Source organism: Microcebus murinus, chromosome 23 (assembly GCF_040939455.1).
Source record: "Microcebus murinus isolate Inina chromosome 23, M.murinus_Inina_mat1.0, whole genome shotgun sequence".
Taxonomy (NCBI): Eukaryota; Metazoa; Chordata; class Mammalia; order Primates; family Cheirogaleidae; genus Microcebus; species Microcebus murinus.
The window spans coordinates 26429087-26447916 of NC_134126.1; the positions used below are offsets into that span (position 1 = coordinate 26429087).

Sequence of the window (18830 nt, forward strand, 5' to 3'; positions counted from 1 at the left end):
CAGGGTCAGGAAGGGAGGAGAGAGACCCCTACTTAGTTTCTGCTGATCCTCTTTGGAAGATAAACCGTGACCGGTCCACAGAAGCTGGGAACTCATGCACCATTTGGTTTACAAAGAGGGAAACACAAGTCTCTATAAGAGAGCCACATAAAGGTCTTAGGACCAATGACCCTGGACATTCCGCAAGGGGAGAGGCCAAACAGCAGCTCCCAGACGGGGCAGTAATTGAGGACATCCCTTCCCATTGCCCAGGACAGCAGCCACTTGAGATCAATATCATAGGCAGAACTCCAAGGGCACCAGATCTGTAGGGTCCAAGCTAGGGTCACAATGGGCTCAGCAATCAAGGTGGTGAGAGGGTCAGTTTGCAGCTATGCCCTAAGGCAATCTCTGGCCATTAAAATAGACATATGAGCGACTCCTCCTCAGCCTCCCCTTTTCTGATCTTGATTTTCATGATTAGAATAATCTTCTGGAGTTGCAGGGTCTCTATATATAGTAGCTAAGGAAGGAGACATGTCTGAGCCCCACTGGGGCAAATCAATAGATGTGCTGGGAAAGACAGAACAAATGGTAAAAATGGTCTGGCAGGAACCAAAGCAAAGCAGAAAGCTGCTGAAGCTGAAATGGACAAAATTGCCTGCTAACCACTGTAATCCAATGCCAGCCAACCCTGCTTTGGGACATGCAATCTTCTTGGAGAGAGAACTTCTCCCCTCCTTCTCAAACTCCAACATGGCAATGATGGAATCCATTGTTAGTGAGAGCACCCTCATCCCCATGGCAACCCCGTGTGATGTCACCACTTTCGAAGATCCAGTGCTATGGCAACAGAGATGCTGTCACAGGCAGCAAGTCTGAACAGAAAAAAAGCAGGTCTCCTTGACAGCAGAGATTCCATTTTATCCCCAATCACTATCTATCTATCTTACCCTCCTCTACTCCCGACATTCACAGTGAAAAGTCACAGAATCGAGTTGAGACCCCTGTATACACTGAGGCCCGCAGAGGATAAGGCCCTAATTAGTCAGGAGAAGAGCCAGGTCTGGCTAGAGCCCCAGTGCCATTATCCTTTGGTCCTTCGTCCATTCTCGTTATTTACTTACTGAATTGTAAGGTGGTAGCAAGAACCAGTTGATTTGAGAGTCCATGAAATAGCGTTGGCCTAAGCTTAGAAACTAACTTTGGGCGTATGCAGATGGGGATAAAATGATGTGCATGGGAAGAGGAAGTATAGGTGGGTCAGCACACCTGACCCTGGCTGGATCCCCAGATGCCCAAATGTAATCAGGACCCCACCAGGTGGCGCCAGACTGCAAACCTGGCCTGTCCATTCCAGGTTGGTCTAGGGAAAGACCAGAGAAGGGAAGCTGGCAAGGAGGAGGAAGACCAACCCCATCCACAAGAGCTATTTCCATTATAATGGTCTGACCAGGCACAGACAGCCAAAATAATATACACAGCCCGCTGGCAAAATTGGAAGGAAAGAAGTACTCACCCTGGTTAGAAAGGCATGTGCCGCACACATATTCTTTTGTTCCATGCCTAGACAACTTGAGGAGTGGGACAAAGCTATCATTTAATACTGTTAACTCCCCCAAGTTCAATAACACAGGTGATATGAACCAACTGTTAACACTCACATGTTACTTAAGAGGTTGAAATAACAGGTAATTTAAGCACTTGAAAATAATACTCACATTTAGCATTGTACTTTTCGAAACCATTTTCTGTGCATTATCTCATTTGACACCAACCAGCCCTGAAGCATAGACAGGAATATTTTATTACAGGACAGATGCAGAACCTTCAATTCAGAGGGTTAAGTGACTTACTCAAGGTGACCCCAGGGCAGCGCAGAGGCAACTCTGGAATCGGATCTACCCAATTTCTAGCTATGTGCTCTGTCCGCTGCTCTATCTTATATGCAATTGTATGTTGGTAAATGTTTAACTACCAACAATTGGGGAAAAACCTACTTTGCAGCATTGCCCATTTCTGTGGTGTAAATATTCCTACCATTGCCAATTTTAAGCTACCAACCTGAGGTCTACCTTGCAAAATTTCTGACAATATGATCAGCTCTCATGAGCCAGTACAGGCCAGCTGCAGCACACCACTGCTTTGTAAGTGACGTCAGTCCCACTTGGGTCTCAATGTCTTTTCAATTTTATGGTCCTGTGAACACCTTGGATGGAGACTCCACAATACTCAGTGCTAGAGAATGGCCCACCAGTCAGCTGTCCTGAGAGTGAGACAGAATTAAAGATTTCCATCATGACGCATGGCTGCCTGACCTGCCCTTACCTTCCCTCTCCTCTCCCTTCCCTTTGCCTCTTACTTTCTCTGTCTTTGCAGGTGCCTGTCCTGTGTCAACAGCGCCTTCCGCTGCCATTGGTGCAAGTACCGTAACCTCTGCACTCATGATCCCACCACCTGCTCCTTCCAGGAGGGCCGGATTAATATTTCAGAGGTAAGAAGGGTCCGCCTTGGCATGGCCACGTCCCCAGTGAATCTGAGTGGCCCCTCACTTTTTAGATGGTCAGTCCAGTGGCTTGGCCGTCTCCTTGCCCTGGCCCTTCTTGGTGCTCTTATCAGAGATTCTACATGTTAGAAAGACCTGTTATTATAAAGCTCACAAAAACTGGCAGCAAATGAACCCAGAGGCAGGGGCTATATCTACTAGACTCCTAAGACTGTATCCATTCAAAAAAAAAAAAAAAAAAGCTTAAAGGTAACTGGGGGTTGAGACTGAAAGCTTAGAGGAAACATATCCAACCAAACAGACTCCCTGGTCTAGAAGAGTACAGTGAATGCCATTTGTTCTTTGAGTCTGGCCCTTTGCTTAGCTGCAGACACAGTCTAGTTCAATAAAACATTCACTCTCAACCATTCTTTCATGCCAACTTCTCTTCCAACTCTAAAATTCAATGATTCTTTGCCTCTGATGTAGGACTGGGAGGGTGGCCTTGTAGCAAGAGAGAGAAATTCAGCTAGGAAAAAGAACCAGGCATTACTAAAAGTCTTATTTTATTACACAGTTGAAGCTCCCTCCCAAAAGCCGGACCCACCTTTGTTATCTGCACAGTGAAATATCAAATTGCTTATCTTTCCAATGAATATTCCATTCAGTGATTATTCACTGATGTTGACTGTCTTACACATTCATGGCATGTCTCAGGACGGTAAAGCCTGCGTGGTGAGTTTCCCATGCTTGTGTCTAATGCTCTTCGTGCCCCAGGTTGGCCAGTTGTGTTTGAACAACTGTAGAGACCCTATGTATTCATAAAAATGCAAGTGTGTGTATATGCACAATTCCCTCTTGTTCCACCTTTTAGAAAATCCACAAATGTTAATAAGTGACAATGTAGCATATTCACATACTGCTATAGTCTTTCTATACACATCTTCCTCTTGCACTAGGCTGTCAGCTCCCTGAAGGCAAGGACTGTATCATATCTTTAGAGACTCAGTGAATGTTTGTAGACTGCATGCCTGAAAGAACGGATGAACCAATGACCTCTCTACCCACATGCCATTGATGGGACTTGTTTCTACTTTTCTAAGATTTCAAGAAATTGTGTTTCTTGTGTCTCCTAATCTTGGTATCTGTGCTTGTTGCTTCTGTGTCTAAGCTTAAGAAAATAGACCTTGAAAGGTTTTCCGAACACATACCTACGGCCTTGAACTCTTCTGAGTTTCTGAAGCAACACGCATTATGGTCAGTCAGAAAAATGGGATTTGCCTGTCTGAAAAGGGAGAAACATCGATGGTCCCCACAGGTGGCAGGAAAGACAGACACTTCCACAGGTGCGTGAGCATGATGGAACCAGGCATCTCGTGCCCTGGGGACCTTCCAGAAGAAGGATTTCCCTCTAGCCAGTGCGAATACTTCAGTGCAGCTGGCCTGGAAGCACTACGCTGGTCTTAGTGGACACCGGAAATTAATTCCAGCCCTGGAATTCTTTCCGGCCAGTCTCGTCGCTGGGAGGAAAGGGCCCAAGAGCTGCAGGTGGGATGGGGTGGTTGCCATAGTTCGGGAGCCAATGGAAGCACGGCTAAGGGTGGCAGGCCAGCGGGGAAGAGCAGGGCCTCCTCGGGAGGCCTGGCCAGGGGTGAAGGCCGGGCAGTGAAGACTGGGACATACAGTCCCAGACACTGCCTTCACAGGAGCCACTTCTGAGCTTCCTGACAACGTGATGGAAGAGGCCCCCAGAACACGGAGGCTGAAGTGCAAACCTGGACACACAAGACAGCCGCTCCGTTTTCTGGGAGGACACCCCCTTGGGCAAAGAGAAACCACAGCCAGGCCCGAAGGCGACCTGCAGCTGGAGCAAGGGCAGGCAGAGTGTTACCCGGAGCAAGACAAATAAACTCTGCCCGGGTGTGCGTGGAGGCCCGGAGCCCTGCGCCCCAGAGGGCTAATTGGAAACAGGCCCAGCCTCCCTCACGCCCTTCCAGAAGTGACTGAAACTCAACTCCCTCTCAGCGGTGAGAGACACAAACATTCCGGACAGCTGGCCCCAGAGAAGCTGTGCCTCCCTGCGACTCGGGATAAATCAATAGCAAAAGAGCCCTGGGGGCGAACCCGGACACTTCCCACCTCCTTTTTGTTTCCTTTTCTGTGCTCAGATGTCTGAGCCTTGGGGTTGTGTCCCCTCCTCTCCTGTCACCCCGAATGGGAACAGGCTGGACCAGCCCCAGGGATTGGCTCTCGAGAGGACGGAGAGGAAGCCCACGCTCCACCCAGCTCCCAGCTTCGGCCAGGAAAGGAAATAAGGTGCAGATTCCCAGGGAGGCCACCAGCCACCTCCTACCGGCTTCCTGAAATGCTGCCTTAGCGCTTAGCCACAGACAGCCACGGGGCCCTTCCCAGCAAATCGCTCCAGGGCCCTGCTCTTTTCTGTCCAGAGATCTGCTTTCAGGGAACCCCGTTCCTAAGATTTGAGGAACAGCAAAGACGCCCCATGCCTTGGATGAGGCTTCTTTGACTCTATCAGGGGTCCCTTCTGATGCCTGCTTGCTGTTAGGGGGACTGGAAATCGCCTAGCTGTCTCTTTGGGGTTCCTAGAATATCTCTTTCAGATTTCCAGTAAGCCTCCTTTCCCAACTTTGAATCAAAATTTTATGTCTGTCTACTTCCTAGAAACAATGTATAACTGATGAGCTCCATTGATTACTGCAGCCATATTAAAGCATCACACATTTGTACGTCTTTCACTCGAGGCAGGAGTTCTCAAAGTGCGCCTGCCAGGGACCAGCAGCTCCAGCGACACCTGGTAACACATTAGAAATTCAAATTCTTGGGCCCCATCCCAGGTGAAGCTAAAGATTGAGAACCACTGACACCTGGCATTTCCATTGATTCTCGCAACAGCTCTGCAGTTTCACATAATTCATATTTGACATCTGTGGTAAGCAAGATGCTAAAAATTTGGGGGAGCATTTTTTTTTTTGGCCCAAGGCTACAGAGAACTCAAGCATCCAAAAAGGCTGAGTACAGTCTGCTTTCGACAGAAAAGCAGGGCCCGCGAGCTTGTGCCTTTCCATACCCACAGCAATACCCGCTGGCCTGGCTTCAATCTGGCCCTTCACTGCTGGTCGTGAGGGTCCAGGCTATGGACAGGCCAGCACAAATCCGTCCCTGCAGGTGGAGAAACTGCCCACGGAAGATGGGTCAGTAGTGCCATTTCCAGAGTTCAAAAACAGCCGGCGTATGAGGTAAATCTGCACGCATTTTTCCGGAGGGAGGATGGAACCATTCCCATGCTCAGGCTCGACAACGAGGAACAGCTGTGCTAGAGTGGATGCCATTCAGAATGAAAGTATTAGTAGTTAACATTTATTGAGTGCTTATTATAGATGCAGCGTTTTATATATACATATATATAAATCTCATTTAATCTTAAGCACGCCATATAGGAAGTGGATTCTATTATAAAAAAATAAACTGAGGCTTAGATGAGTTAAAACAATTTTCCTATGATTGTCAAATAAATACAGAAATCAGGATTCAGAGCCAGTGTTCCAAGATGGCCTTGGATAAGTTGGAGTCTTCTGTTCCTACGTGCACGTGCGCGCACACGCACGCACACGCACGCACACGCACGCACTCACACACATGTGCACACACATGAAATATGCAGCGACGTTAACAATGGTTAATCCAGCTTACAAGGGCTGTCCAGGAAGTCTCTAGCCATGTAATATGTTCTCCTTACATCCACCATGGCTGGATACTTTCCGGACAGCTTTCGTATTCCCACTTCAAACGTACTTTCGTATTCCTCTGTCCTGCGATCTAGGGTTGTCAGGTGTTACTGGCACCGTTTTGTAGTTGAAGAAACTGAATTTCTCAAGGTCTCGTAAGGTAACAAGGCAGACCTTTCTGGCGCTCAGCGTACGACGGATCTCGGATGGGGCCCCCAAAATCTCTACCTCCCTGGGCAGGATCAGGCTGTGACAAGGTGTTAGCAAGCAGGCGTGCGCGGGAGTGTGTATGGCTTTCAGCTTTTAAAGCTCATCTTCCTCCATGGCTAAACCAGGCCTAGTGAGATGTAGATACATAAATATCTTCTTTATGCCCTGTCCCAGGGGAAAGATAGAACCAAATAAATCCGATTAGCTTCCCAGGATGCTGGCTGCTCTCTCTCTTTGAAGTCCAGTGGGTGAAGATAATGCCATTTCCACAGGGGAGAAGTCGTTTCAGAGGGCTCACGGGTCCCCAGCACAGAAAGCGGGCAGAGCACAGCCGCAGAGGGTGGGCAAGGGGGCCCCGAGACTCACAGGGCTCCTGCCCCAGGGTCCCTGTCCTCACTGTGACTGTGCTTCCTCTTCCCCACCTGCCCTACCACTGTGGGATATTCCCAAACGGGACATCTGTTCATCTTGATTTAAGCTAAGGGTGCTCCTGAGAAGGTGATCCTGGCTCCAGGATCAGACGACCTCAAGAGGTCATGCAGAAGGTGGCGAGGCACAGTATATAAGAATGATAACAACAGGCCAGGCACAGTGGCCTCACCCTGTAATCCCAGCGCTCTGGGAGGCTGAGGCGGAACGATTGCTTGAGATTAGGAGTTCGAGACCAGCCTGAGCAAGAGTGAGACCCCGGCTCTACTAAAAATAGACAAATTAGCTGGGCGTGGTGACGCACACCTATTAGTCCCAGCTACTCAGAAGGCTGAGGCAGGAGGATTGCTTGAGCCCAGGAGTTTGAGGTTGCTGTGAGCTGAGATGACACCACTGCACTCTAGCTTGTGTGACAGAAGGAGACTGTATGTCTAAACAAAAACAAAAACATGATAACAATAATCTCAACATTCTGCAGAATAAGCATCTGATCATTATTTGCTTTCTTGTTCTTATGACAGAGAATTATGTGTGTGTGTGTGTGTGTGTGTATGCACATGTATGTGCCTCTTTGTGTGCATGTGTGTGCCAACAGAAGCAAACAGGTTGGAAGGGGCCTCCGTGTATCTGATGAGGCCACTACTGTCCTCAAGCCCCAGAGGTACTGGCGTTCCAACAACTTGGCAGTTCCGTGAGCTTCCAGTCTCATGCAACTGTCTTTCGCCCTTACCGCTGCCGTCTCCGCCCCTCAAGAATAGACTCACCCGAGCCATCTCACAACCCAGAGGGTCTGGATCTTCCCATTTCCCAAGATAAAGAAAATGTACCTTGGGCCCCAACAGTTTCTTTCCTTTACCCTAGAAAACAGAAGGAAAAAATTCTCTTCTGTTGGACCTCAGAGAAACAGCCAAATAAGCAAAACACAGGACGCCCTTTTTCTACTGGGGCAATCTTGGAGCCTATTTAGGCATTTGGGAAGACCCTAATCATTGTCCTTAAATTTAGTTCCAAAAGGTCTGAAACAGCAGACCATGGGAAATTTTTCTAAAATTCTAGAATCCCTTTAAAAATCTCACAAGAGTATTCATAAAGTCTACTCATGATTCTCTGACTTCCAAGTTGGACTGGGCTTAGCCCTGCACAAAAGATGAAAGTGTATGTGTGCGTGTTGTTACATATTTATACACACACACACACACACACACATAGTTTTTTGTCAAAGTTAAAAGGATTCTACAATCTTGTTTACTAATCTAAGACATCATACTTCCAAAAGCACATCTTTAAGACCTTGCTACTGAAATTTAAATTTGTTGTCTAGGCTCATTAGAGATGAAAAACAACTGTTCATCATTTACAATTCATCAGCTGGTTGGGAGTCTGCAAATCTGTTCTCTCTCTCTCTGTCTCTGTCACACACACACACACACACACCATTATACCTCAGCCTAATTTCTAACCTAAATTAAAATTCTAACTTAATAGATTCGAAGGGGATTCTTTTAGCCACTAATAGGAAGTGGTGTCTCCTTTTCCGTGGAATGCCTGGGCTTCCCTAAAGTGGTGTTCATTTTTTTTCTTGGCTATAAATATATGAAAGACTCTGTCAAGAGTGCCCGCAGGGGATGAAAGTAAAAGTGCAGTAAAGAGCAAGTTTATGAGTTTGCAGCTTGAGTGACTGGCTCCTAGACAGGGACCCATCTGTTCTGGGGTTGCCTTGGGATCTTCTCTGTCAAGGAAGCCCAGCCTGCCTAGAGGCCTCACATGCAGCTGGCCAGCAGACAAGGGGTGACACCAGTGTCCCTGCAGGTCCATCCAAACCCTCTACATAGGTCTCTTTGGGGAATTTCTTCTGGACCCAGCTCTTCCTACATCCTCAGGATGTCTTAATAGCAATGGACATGCCGCTTTAGAACTCATGTGACTCCAAAACCCAGGACCATTTCCAGCCCCAGTGTTTGAGAATCAAACTCTTCTCAAGTCCCTCGAAGTCCAGAAGGCAGGACTTTATCACATCTGTAAAGAATCTGCAAAGTGGGAGCTAAAAAGAGACTTTGAGGTCTATTTCATGGGTGGCTTTATTTTCTTCTTTTCCACTTTCTTTCCCACAAAGAGTGACCAAGTGTCTACGACATGTCAGGCACTGGGCTGAAGACTGGGTTTATGGAGGTGAATAAGCTGCAGCTGATTTGCAAGAAGCTCACAGCCCAGTGGGGACAGCAAGTCAACAAGAAATTGCAATCCTCTGGGTCCCATGAGATCATGGGAGAAGATCCATAACCTACGTTGACCCAGTGTGGGGACAGGGTCAGGGACGGCCTTCCAGAGAAGGAGAAGCTGGGCTGAGTTTGAGGACTGATCGGGACGGGGCTGAGGCAGGGCAGGGGCCAGTGGGGAAGACAGAGGCTAGGAGGCAGGAGTGGGCGTTTCGGACAGAGAGAAAAGCATGTCCAAAGGACCTGGGATAGATCCAGTAAGGGAGGTGGCACCTCATAACTAACCGTATGTTCAGTCTTGCTGGAACATGACATGCAAAAACCACAGGGTTAAGAGGGAGGTAGGCAGGGGCCACATGCCGAGGGGCCTGCAATGCAACTAGGGCCCGGGGAAGAGAGGCGCCAGCCAAAGCCACACCAGACGGCCGGCTCTCCCCATTCCCCATCCGAAGCTGGGCTATCGCTCAGCATTGCCGGCGCTGCACAAGGCTTCTTAACAGGCATCGCCTTTGGCATTAGGAGGACAGTTTTTTGTTGTTGGCCACTGTCCTGCATCTTGCAGGAAGTCCAGGAACCCTGGCCCACAGCAGCAAATGCCAGTGGCACCTCTGTGGGCCTCACGGCAACATCAGCCCCAAGGCATTCCCAGAAATTCCCGCTAAGAACCTCTGCCCAGAGGGAGAGAATGGGGAAGAGGAGTCTGGAGAGAGGAAACGATTCCATGTGGGTTGTACGTCCTCACTGCCAGAGGCCTCTGGGCTCATGTTTCCTGGGGCAGAGGGAGAAAGAGGAGACTGGAGGTGTAGGTGTGGTACTTTGACCTCTGGTGGAAAAGCAGCGTCCAGGCACAGAGCTCAGGAATCTGGATCTTTCCTCCTCGCTGTCCCTCTCTCTGGTGGTCCTTCCCACAGGCCCTCCCTACCAAGACTTTCTTTTTTTTGGTTTTGTTTTCCAAAGCAACATGGTATCCATGCAGGGCCTGGTAATGAAGTGAGATAAAAAGCCAGTGCAAGTGTTCAGAGTGTTGCTGGGAGGGCTTGATCCACGTTCTGGAAGCACAGCTCAGCTGGGGCTGGGAAGCTGAAGCCACCGATAACGGTCGCTCCAGGCATCGGACAGTCAGCAGGGGGCAGAGCCGCTGCAGCTGGGAACAAGATGAAACCCAGAGGTGGAGCTGCCAGGTGGGGGACAGGGACGCATGAGGCTCTTTCATCCAGGCTGAGATAAAATCCACAGCCTGCCACCACCAGTGCTTGGGAATTAATTCCTGAATTGTAACACACACACCAGATGACGGGACAACTTCGGGGATGTGAGGACAATATCAAAGCCCGGGAGCTAAGAGAGAGATTCTATTTTCCCTCCCACTCAACGTGCCCCTTAAAGGAGGTGCTGACCCCGGTGAGCGGCCCGCCTGTGGGCAACAGGGCCCAGCTTGGCGTCGGGGCCGCATCCCTGCCCGGGCTCGGGTGGGTCGGCCGGGCCGGCGTGAGCAGGGCACAGACGGGCCTCTCTGCTTGTTCCCCAAGGACTGTCCCCAGCTGGTGCCCACGGAGGAGATCCTGATTCCAGTTGGGGAGGTGAAACCGATCACCCTCAAGGCTCGCAACCTGCCGCAGCCGCAGTCTGGCCAGCGAGGCTACGAGTGCGTGCTCAGCATCCAGGGCGCCGTGCACCGGGTGCCCGCCCTGCGCTTCAACAGCTCCAGCGTGCAGTGCCAGAACAGCTCGGTAAGAGGACTCGGGCCCGGCCTGCCCCAGCTTCCAGAACCTTCCGGGTTCACAGGCCGACCCCACATCCCCAGGGACAGAGGAGCGTGCTAGCGTCCTGGACCGCTCCACCAGAGCAGAGCAGGGGGATGGTGCCAGAGGAGGTGGAGATCTTGGGGGACCCCCTGGCAGACGCTGAGCTCTCTATGCCCCTTCTGAAGTTCAAGGGGTGCCTCTTTGCCTTCAGTGAAACTTCAGCCAGAGCGAGTCAGCTCCAGCCAGCACCCTGTCCCCATTGGGAGGGCCAGTAAGGTGGAGAGCCAGTAAGGTGGAGGGCCAGTAAGGTGGAGGAGGGCTGGAGGAGAGACGAGGAAGTAACACCAGCCGAGGTGACAATGTGGGTGGAGGGAGGAAGCAGTGGATCCGGAGCGGCAAGGGTTAATAAACCAATCCTGAATGGCAGACAGAGAGCACGAGGTGTTTAATTATAATACCAACCCAGAGAAGATCTTTTTATCTGCCAACTCCCTGTCTCTGACCGTGGGGGGTCAGCTGGGAGATGGGGGGGAGGGGGTGACATGACAAAGGTGTTGAGGGAAGCTAATTCGCCTGGGAGAGATAAAGAGAATCTGGGCCTCTTATCAGGGAGCTGTCAGATTCCCAGGTCACTGGCGCTTGATAGAATTTGCAATCGGTGGAAGGCCGCCAAGCGCAAGGGGAAGGCGGGATGAGAAAGGTATGGAAGACAACAAAGGGAGGGAGGCGGCAGGGGAGGGCTGGGGGCAGGAGCACATGCCCTCCAGAGCTGAGTGAGCATCGGGGCGGGCGCAGTCCCCACCAGGAGATGCCCGGAGGTCCCCTTCGCAGAGGGACTGTTTCTGAACCGTGGGAAGGGCTTAGAGGTCTTCTGCAGGATCAGCAGAGAGAGAGAGTTGACTCTTGGACACAGCTTGAGGCCTTTCGTGGTCAGACCTATGCCCACAAATCTGTGGGTCCCTAGTGGACGGTTGACCGAAGTAAGGCTCTCGTGTGCAGAAGGAGAGGGAGAGAGGGCCACCGCAGGGCCAGGCCAGCCAGTCACTCAGCACCGCTCCTCTCCAGGCCCTGGGATCACTGGGCAAGGGAGCGGGCGTCTGCTCTGCCTCCAGAAACACACGGGCTTTCTAGAGAGACCAGACTCACGTCTGAAAGGAGACGCGGCGGCTCCCGGGAAGTGCTGGTTACAGTCGCGAAGCGCAGGGAAGTTGGCCGGCAGGGGGCTGGCAGAGAGGTCACCTGGGGAAGGCAGCTCTCAGCTGGACCAGAGGAATAAGGGTGGGTTAACAGTGGGGTTAGAGCTGCCTTCCTTATGCAATATGAGCTCAACAAACACATAGACTGGGGCTTAAGCAGACAGGTGAATTCAAAGATTTCTGTAGGCGAGCAGTCTAGGGGAAGGTTGGATCCGATTGTGCAAGGCGCTGAGTGCCAGGGGTTTGGGGTGGGATCCTGTTAGCATTAGTGACTGGCAGTCCAGGAAAGGACATCGTAGGGGTGATTTGAGTAGCACACGCGGGGTTCCTTGTAACCCTGACCCCCCGTGACAAGGGACCGCATAAAGCCGTGCGCCTCCGCCCCTGTCCCTGCAGTACCAGTATGACGGGATGGACATCAGCAACCTGGCCGTGGACTTCGCCGTGGTGTGGAATGGCAATTTCATCATTGACAACCCGCAGGACCTGAAAGGTAAGCGGCTACTTCCAGGTAGAAGTTTGATCTTTGCGTGACCCCGGGAAAAGACCGGGGCTGGAGGGATCAGAGCCGGCCCAGCCGCTGGGCCATGAATAAAACACTCCCTCCGTCAGCGGAACTCTTCAGAGGATCCTAAAGCAACATTTGGAGCCATCAAAGGAGTCCTGTTGGGAGCCCTGTTTTATTGCAACCGGAGCATCCGCCGGGCGGCTGCCGGATCGTCCGCGTTATTCCTCGGCTCCCGCAGGCTTTGAAGCGTCTGCAGAACCTGACCTAGGAGAACAGCAGGCGGGAACGTCCTGCCAGTTTCCCTGGAAATGGAGATATTGTTTCCAGCCAGGCTCTTGTTCCCCTGTCCTTGGCCCTGGTCACGGTCCCTGCACAAAGAAGGTTTTTGAGGCTGCTCTCCTGGTGCCGAGGTGGGAGGGAGGGAAGGACCGGCACGCGGACTCGAGCTCACATCTGGAGCAAAGAGGCTCAGGAAGGGAGCCGGGCTGAAGAAGGAGGGGCTCCTCCAGGAGGGCCCCTTTATTCTTCATTCTGTAAACCCACCGAGTGGAGCTCCTCCTGTGGGCCAGGTAGGCCCCGCCCAAAATGCAGCAGGTACCGAGGTTCCAAGAGTGTGGTAGGCGCTCACCGTGGGCAGGCACTCACTGCGTCATTTATTAAAGATCATTTTTCTTAATCATCACTATCACTCTGAGAGGTACGTGCTATTATGATTGTCATTTTAGAGATGAGGAAACTGAGACCCAGAGAGGTTAAGAAATGGGTTAGACAGTTGCATAGTCTGATTGCAGAGCTCACACGATTCCCACACGTGGCTCTGGGCACCTGCTGCTCAGGCTACTGTGGGATTTGAACTCTCTTCCCCCCAGAACACATCTCCCTATCCCCTCCCCGCACCACGAGCCACCTGTCTCACCGAAGTTCAAGCGGGGAGAGTTGTCACAAGCCTCTGCTTCCACCCAACGGGGACGGGAAGCCCCAGTGGAGCCTGCAAGTGTCCCAGCGTCCGTGGGGCTCCGCTCCCTGTCCCCCGAAGCTGCCATTACAATCGATGCCACTTAGACCGGGAGAAAGAAACTGAGCCCGGGAGATTTTTTTCTTTTTTTCCTCCTATTTCTCCTCATACCCAGGCCAAATTTTCTCACTGCTAAGAGAGAGGAGACATTTTTCCTGCTGAGGATCTGGGCTTCGAGCCCAGAGGTTGCCTGTGCACCTGGAGCTTAGAGAACAGCCACTTCCAAGCTGTTGCATTGGAACTCTGCTTGTGACTCTCGCGGCGCCCAAGAGGCTCCAGGAGACAGCACAGGCAGCGTCACCTTCACACGTGTGTCCCCACCACCACCCCAGAGCCTGAGTGTCACTGGAGGCTGCTCGTTGTGCTGGGCAGAGAGGATGATGGTGTTTAAGGACTCAGGTTCTAGAGTCCAGCAGAGCAGGGTTCAACTGCTGCTCCCTGGCCTACAGCTGTGTGGACTCCAACTGATTGTCGCTCCCCTGTGTATCCCGGGGTCCTTATCTGTGAAACGGAGGCAAGGATGTCCCCCACCTCGGGGCCATCGTGAGCAAATGAGCTCATGGCCGGGGACCGTGTCCTATATATTTATACATGCTCGACGTCTTCCCGAGCATTTTAAGATTTCCATTTCCTGCCCTCTCCCTTAAAAAGCCATAGGCGGGAGAATATTTAAGTCTAAGCCCTGCAGCTGGGACTAAGGGACCGCAGGGCAGAGCAAAAGAACAGGGTGGGGACCTATGGAAGAATTAAAAAATTATCCCCTCCCCCGGGCCGTGCACCTTAGCTCCGGCAAAGACACACCGCCTGGTCCTGACAGCTTATATGTGCTTGACCAGAGAGCTGAAAAATGACTTTCGGAGTATTTTGCCTCTGGATAATCCTACTTGGGACTCTCAAGTTCAAAACCCCAGCAGGCAAGGAGCTAAGCCCCAGGCTCATAAAGCACAGTTCCATTGACTGGCCAGTTATACCAGGGCTTTTAAGTCAGTGGGAGACAAAAAGCAAAGATAAAGGGTTTGCAGACTCCAAATGTGACCTGTTAGGTAGTCAGTTTGTCCTTTCTGGGGACATATGCTCCATCTACAGGGGCTGTGAACAAGACTATGTCACCCTCTTTTTTTAATCAGCAGTGACTCTCCTACTGCCAGCCACCTGGCCTTTCTTTAAGCCCAGGCTGACTCCTCTCCCGGACCCGGGCGATTCCCAGTGTGCCAGGCAACATGCCCCTCTTCTCAGGACCTACTGGCCCCCCAACTCAGCGCAGCGAGTTGGAGTTTCAGGATTCCAGTTGGGGCTCTGGGACTCATCGTGTTTCCTTCGGAGCTTCCTTTTTACCTGCGGGGGGGGGGGGGGAGGGGGGGAGTAGCCCTTATCTCTTGCAATGAGGGCCACGTGTGAGAGCTTGCCAGTAAGAGACATGGCAGCATAAGAATGTAGCATGAGTTCAAAGAAAAGATAATAAGCATGTGTACAACATCAGATATGTTACAGGCATTGTGCTAAGCACTTAATATACAACATCTTACTCAAACCTCACAAAAAAACAATGATTATCTCCATGTTAGAGATTAAGTACGCGAGGTTCAAGGAGGTTAAACACTTTGTCACATTGCTAGGAAGTAGTGAAGCCACAATTAGAGCACTGATCTGATTCAGTCTACAACCAAGACTCTTAAACAATACTATTTTCTATAGTGCCTTTAAGTGACAGCTAAGAGGCTCAATTTATGAATTCCGCATCTGTCATTCTTGCAGTGATGAGGATGATAGGTGGTGTGATCTGTGTGTTGGGGACAGTTCTTACCGTGTCTGCAAACAGAGGGTACGTTGCGAGCGGCCCTCTCCAGTCCCCTCTGTGACCGACCACGCCCTCTCTTTGCAGTCCACCTGTACAAGTGTGCGGCCCAGCGAGAGAGCTGCGGCCTCTGCCTCAAGGCCGACCGGAAGTTCGAGTGCGGCTGGTGCAGCGACGAGCGCAGGTGCACCCTCCACCAGCACTGCTCCAGCCTCTCCAGCCCCTGGCTCGACTGGTCCAGCCACAATGTCAAGTGCTCCAACCCCCAAATCACGGAGGTGAGTCCCTCAGTTTCCCAGAGCAGCAGGGGACAGCCAGCCAGGAGCTGTCCCCAGGGCAGTGGGAGAGAAGTAAGTGCGAGTTAAGCTTATGTGGATAAACTCTTGGTGTGGGGTGAACGTCATGCAGCGGGTGTAGGAAGCCCCTCGCGTGTGTCTCGATGGCCCCTGTCTAGGCATAAGGGACGAGGGTGTGGAAGCGCAGCTTCATGCCTGTGCGTGAGTGTGCATGCACGCCAGCGTGCGTGTGCACGTGACAAGGGAGGCGCAGGGCCAGCCCCGGTCTCCCTGCCAAGCTGGCTGAGCCAGGTAAGGACGAGAAATTGGCTCCGTGGTGGGTGAACATTTCAGAAAGCAGGTTTAGCTTTTCTCAGCAGAAATGTGATTTCAGGAGCCGCAACTAACTCAGAGCTGCAAAGTTGAAAACAGAAAAGGAAAGTAAAGGCGGTCACTACGTTAGCCACTGTGCCATTCCCCAGGATTTAGTCTCTGTCCCAATTTGTTCATGCATTCTAATGGAAAGAAATAGGAAATTAACTATCCTGTGGGGGAAAAAAATGATGTTTCCAAAATAGCACATTTCAGAGGAAGATGAATGAATGATGTGGGTGAAAATGCAGTCGCTTGGGTTTCGAATGGCCGGGACGAGGAGTAGCGCACTACACTGTGGCTGCATTGTGTGCTCATCACTTTTCACCAGTCCCTATGCAGTGGCTGTCACTTGTGCTTTGAAACTAATTGCACGTTCCTGATGGTGACTAGGAGGAAAGGCCCAGGCAAGGACCCCAGTGTTCTGCATGTTTGAGAAAGCAGGAAGGGACTGCTCCTCTTCTGAGCTGATGCACTATCCCTTCTAGTACCAGCCAAAGAAAGCAACTCCGGTTCTCGCCTATGTCACCGAATACTGGGAAAGTTCCAGAGCATCCCTAGGATCACGTAGAAACTTCAGTTTAAAAAAGAAAGCCCCAAGATCAAATGAATGGGTGCTGTTAACCTACAGATGGGTCATTTTCAGAGGATGCAAATATTTATTGAACGTGCTCAGCGCTGTCACGTTTAATCCTCACGACAGTGGTGGGAAGTAAGTCTTCTCACCTCCACTGTGCGGAGGAAGAAAACGAAGTTCAGAGACATTGAGGGACCTGCCCGAGTTCACACAGCTGATAAGTGACAGAGCCAGTATTTGAACTCACATTTATTTAACTGTAAAACCAGTTTTAAATTCTCTATGATTTGCCCAAATAACATAAAGCAAGAAGTGGTGCTTCTTCTTCCTTAATATCCAGTCCTGTCCCAGCTGGTAGATGGGACCCAGCCACACAGCAGCAAGTCCCGGGGAAAGTGCCCTGCTGTGGCCGGCATCCACTGCATCCGGGTCCTCACGCGTCCGCGTCGGAAGGTGGTATGAGAGTGTAGACACCACCCTGCAAAGATAGGGCTGGGTCGATCCCGTTTTACTCTTGACCCTGGCTGGTGATGATGCCTCTTTACTTTGTCCTGTGTCTTTGTGTCACTGGAAGAGAATGTCTGCGGGCGGGGGCTGCCGGGGGCGCCCCGGCCCCTGCACCCAGACGGCGAGCTTCCTGAGCTGCTCGGGGCTCCGTGCCTTCTCCCTGATTCTAGTGATTTCCGCCAGCTGCTGGCCTGAGGACTTGCAATGCTCTGTAATTCTTCCTGCTGCAGCAGTTGTCAGTCTCTCCGTCTGCGAGCACCTGTGGCGGTGGGGGGGGGGGACGTTGAAATTAGGCAAGGACTCGCCACCACTGTCAGCACCTCCCACCTCGGCCAGCCCCGGGAGCCACTAGGGCGACAGGCAGGGGCCTCTTCCCAGCCCCGGGGCAAGCTTCTCCCCGGGAAACCTCTGCTGCAGCCGCCCTGCTCGCTGACCGGGGAGCGACAGGCTGCTCTGTTCACAGAGGACACCCAAGCTACACATGGCTAATTAACCCCCTGAGGTAATTAGGCTGTAATTGATTTTCCCCGTGTGAACACACCAGCAGGAGTCGGAGGCCCCGGTCTGCTGTTGGTGTTTTTCAAGTCGAGGCTGTTGAAAAATGAAAGAGCATCTTTGGGGAGAGACGAGTCCGTGCTGTGTCCCAAGCCGCCCAGGGGGTGGGGGTGTCACTCTGGACGGGACGTGCAGGACCGAGTGTCCGGGCCTGGAACGTTCTTCTCGCTGCTATCTGGAATATTGTCTTTCACCTCCTACCCGCCCCCAACACCTGATCCTCTTTTCCCTGTAAAAGCCATTTTCTATTTCTTTAACTTTTCATCTTGAAACATAATTTCAGACTTAGGAAAAGGTACAAAAATAGTACAAAGGACTCTCCCATACCCTTCACCCAGATTTGCTAAAGTTAGCGTCTTACATAACCACAGTACAATTATCAAAATCGGGAAATTAGCATTGCTACAATAATACCAGCTAATATATACGTGCCTTATTACCATGTTGCCAACTGTCCCACTGATGTCCCTTTTCTGGCCCAGGGTCCACTGCAGGGTCCCATGTGACATTCCATTGTCATGCCTCCTTAGTCCTTTAATCCTCAGTCTTTTTTTGTCTTTCCTGACCTTGATACTGTTGAAGCGAACAGGCTGGTTATTTTGTAGAATGTTTCTCAATTTGGATTTTTCTGATGCTTCCTCATGATTAAATTCAGGTTATATATTTTTGGCAAGAAAGACTAAAAAAAATAAAATAAAATACACACTACTTGTCCAAAGGGCAGAGGAGACAACCTGAAGGGGATCTCAAAGACCAAATCCGGCCAATTTGAGCAAGAAAAGAAATAATGATAGTCATGGACCCTACCAATAGAATAAAATAAGAATCCATGGTCCTTGTTGATATAAATAAAGAAACAAATAAATAAATAACCGAGGAGAAAGGAATCTCTTCTTTACACCAGAATTCCAAAGAATAAATGTGGAAGGAATTAAGGAAGTAGAAATCACCATTTGGCCAAGTACGCAGTAATAACTGGTTCAGAAATTAGTAGATGAAAGTGTGGTGAGAAACAGGATATTTGTGTAGTCTTAAGCCATCTTCCCATAAAATATTTGTCAATTATAACAAGAGCAATAGTAACTGCACAGTGGAGAAAGCTGGTGGAACCCACCTTAGCCAAGTAACCAAAGTTAACAAAACCAATATAATGGGAAAAATCAACCTCATGTGCCTTTCAGCAGAATTCTCCAAGAAGGGCACAACCTCATTTGTGTGGC

General features: G+C 50.8%; 1 protein-coding gene across 1 annotated transcript in view; it reads left to right on the forward strand.

Moving 5' to 3' along the window:
* Window positions 1–18830, forward strand: part of PLXNA2 (plexin A2) — a 208407-nt gene that overhangs the window by 141989 nt on the left and 47588 nt on the right. The window contains exons 9-12 of the mRNA XM_012758763.3: window positions 2359–2473; window positions 10595–10795; window positions 12403–12499; window positions 15412–15602. Coding sequence (XP_012614217.2) covers window positions 2359–2473; window positions 10595–10795; window positions 12403–12499; window positions 15412–15602 — 604 coding nt within the window. The remainder of the gene's footprint in view (window positions 1–2358; window positions 2474–10594; window positions 10796–12402; window positions 12500–15411; window positions 15603–18830) is intronic.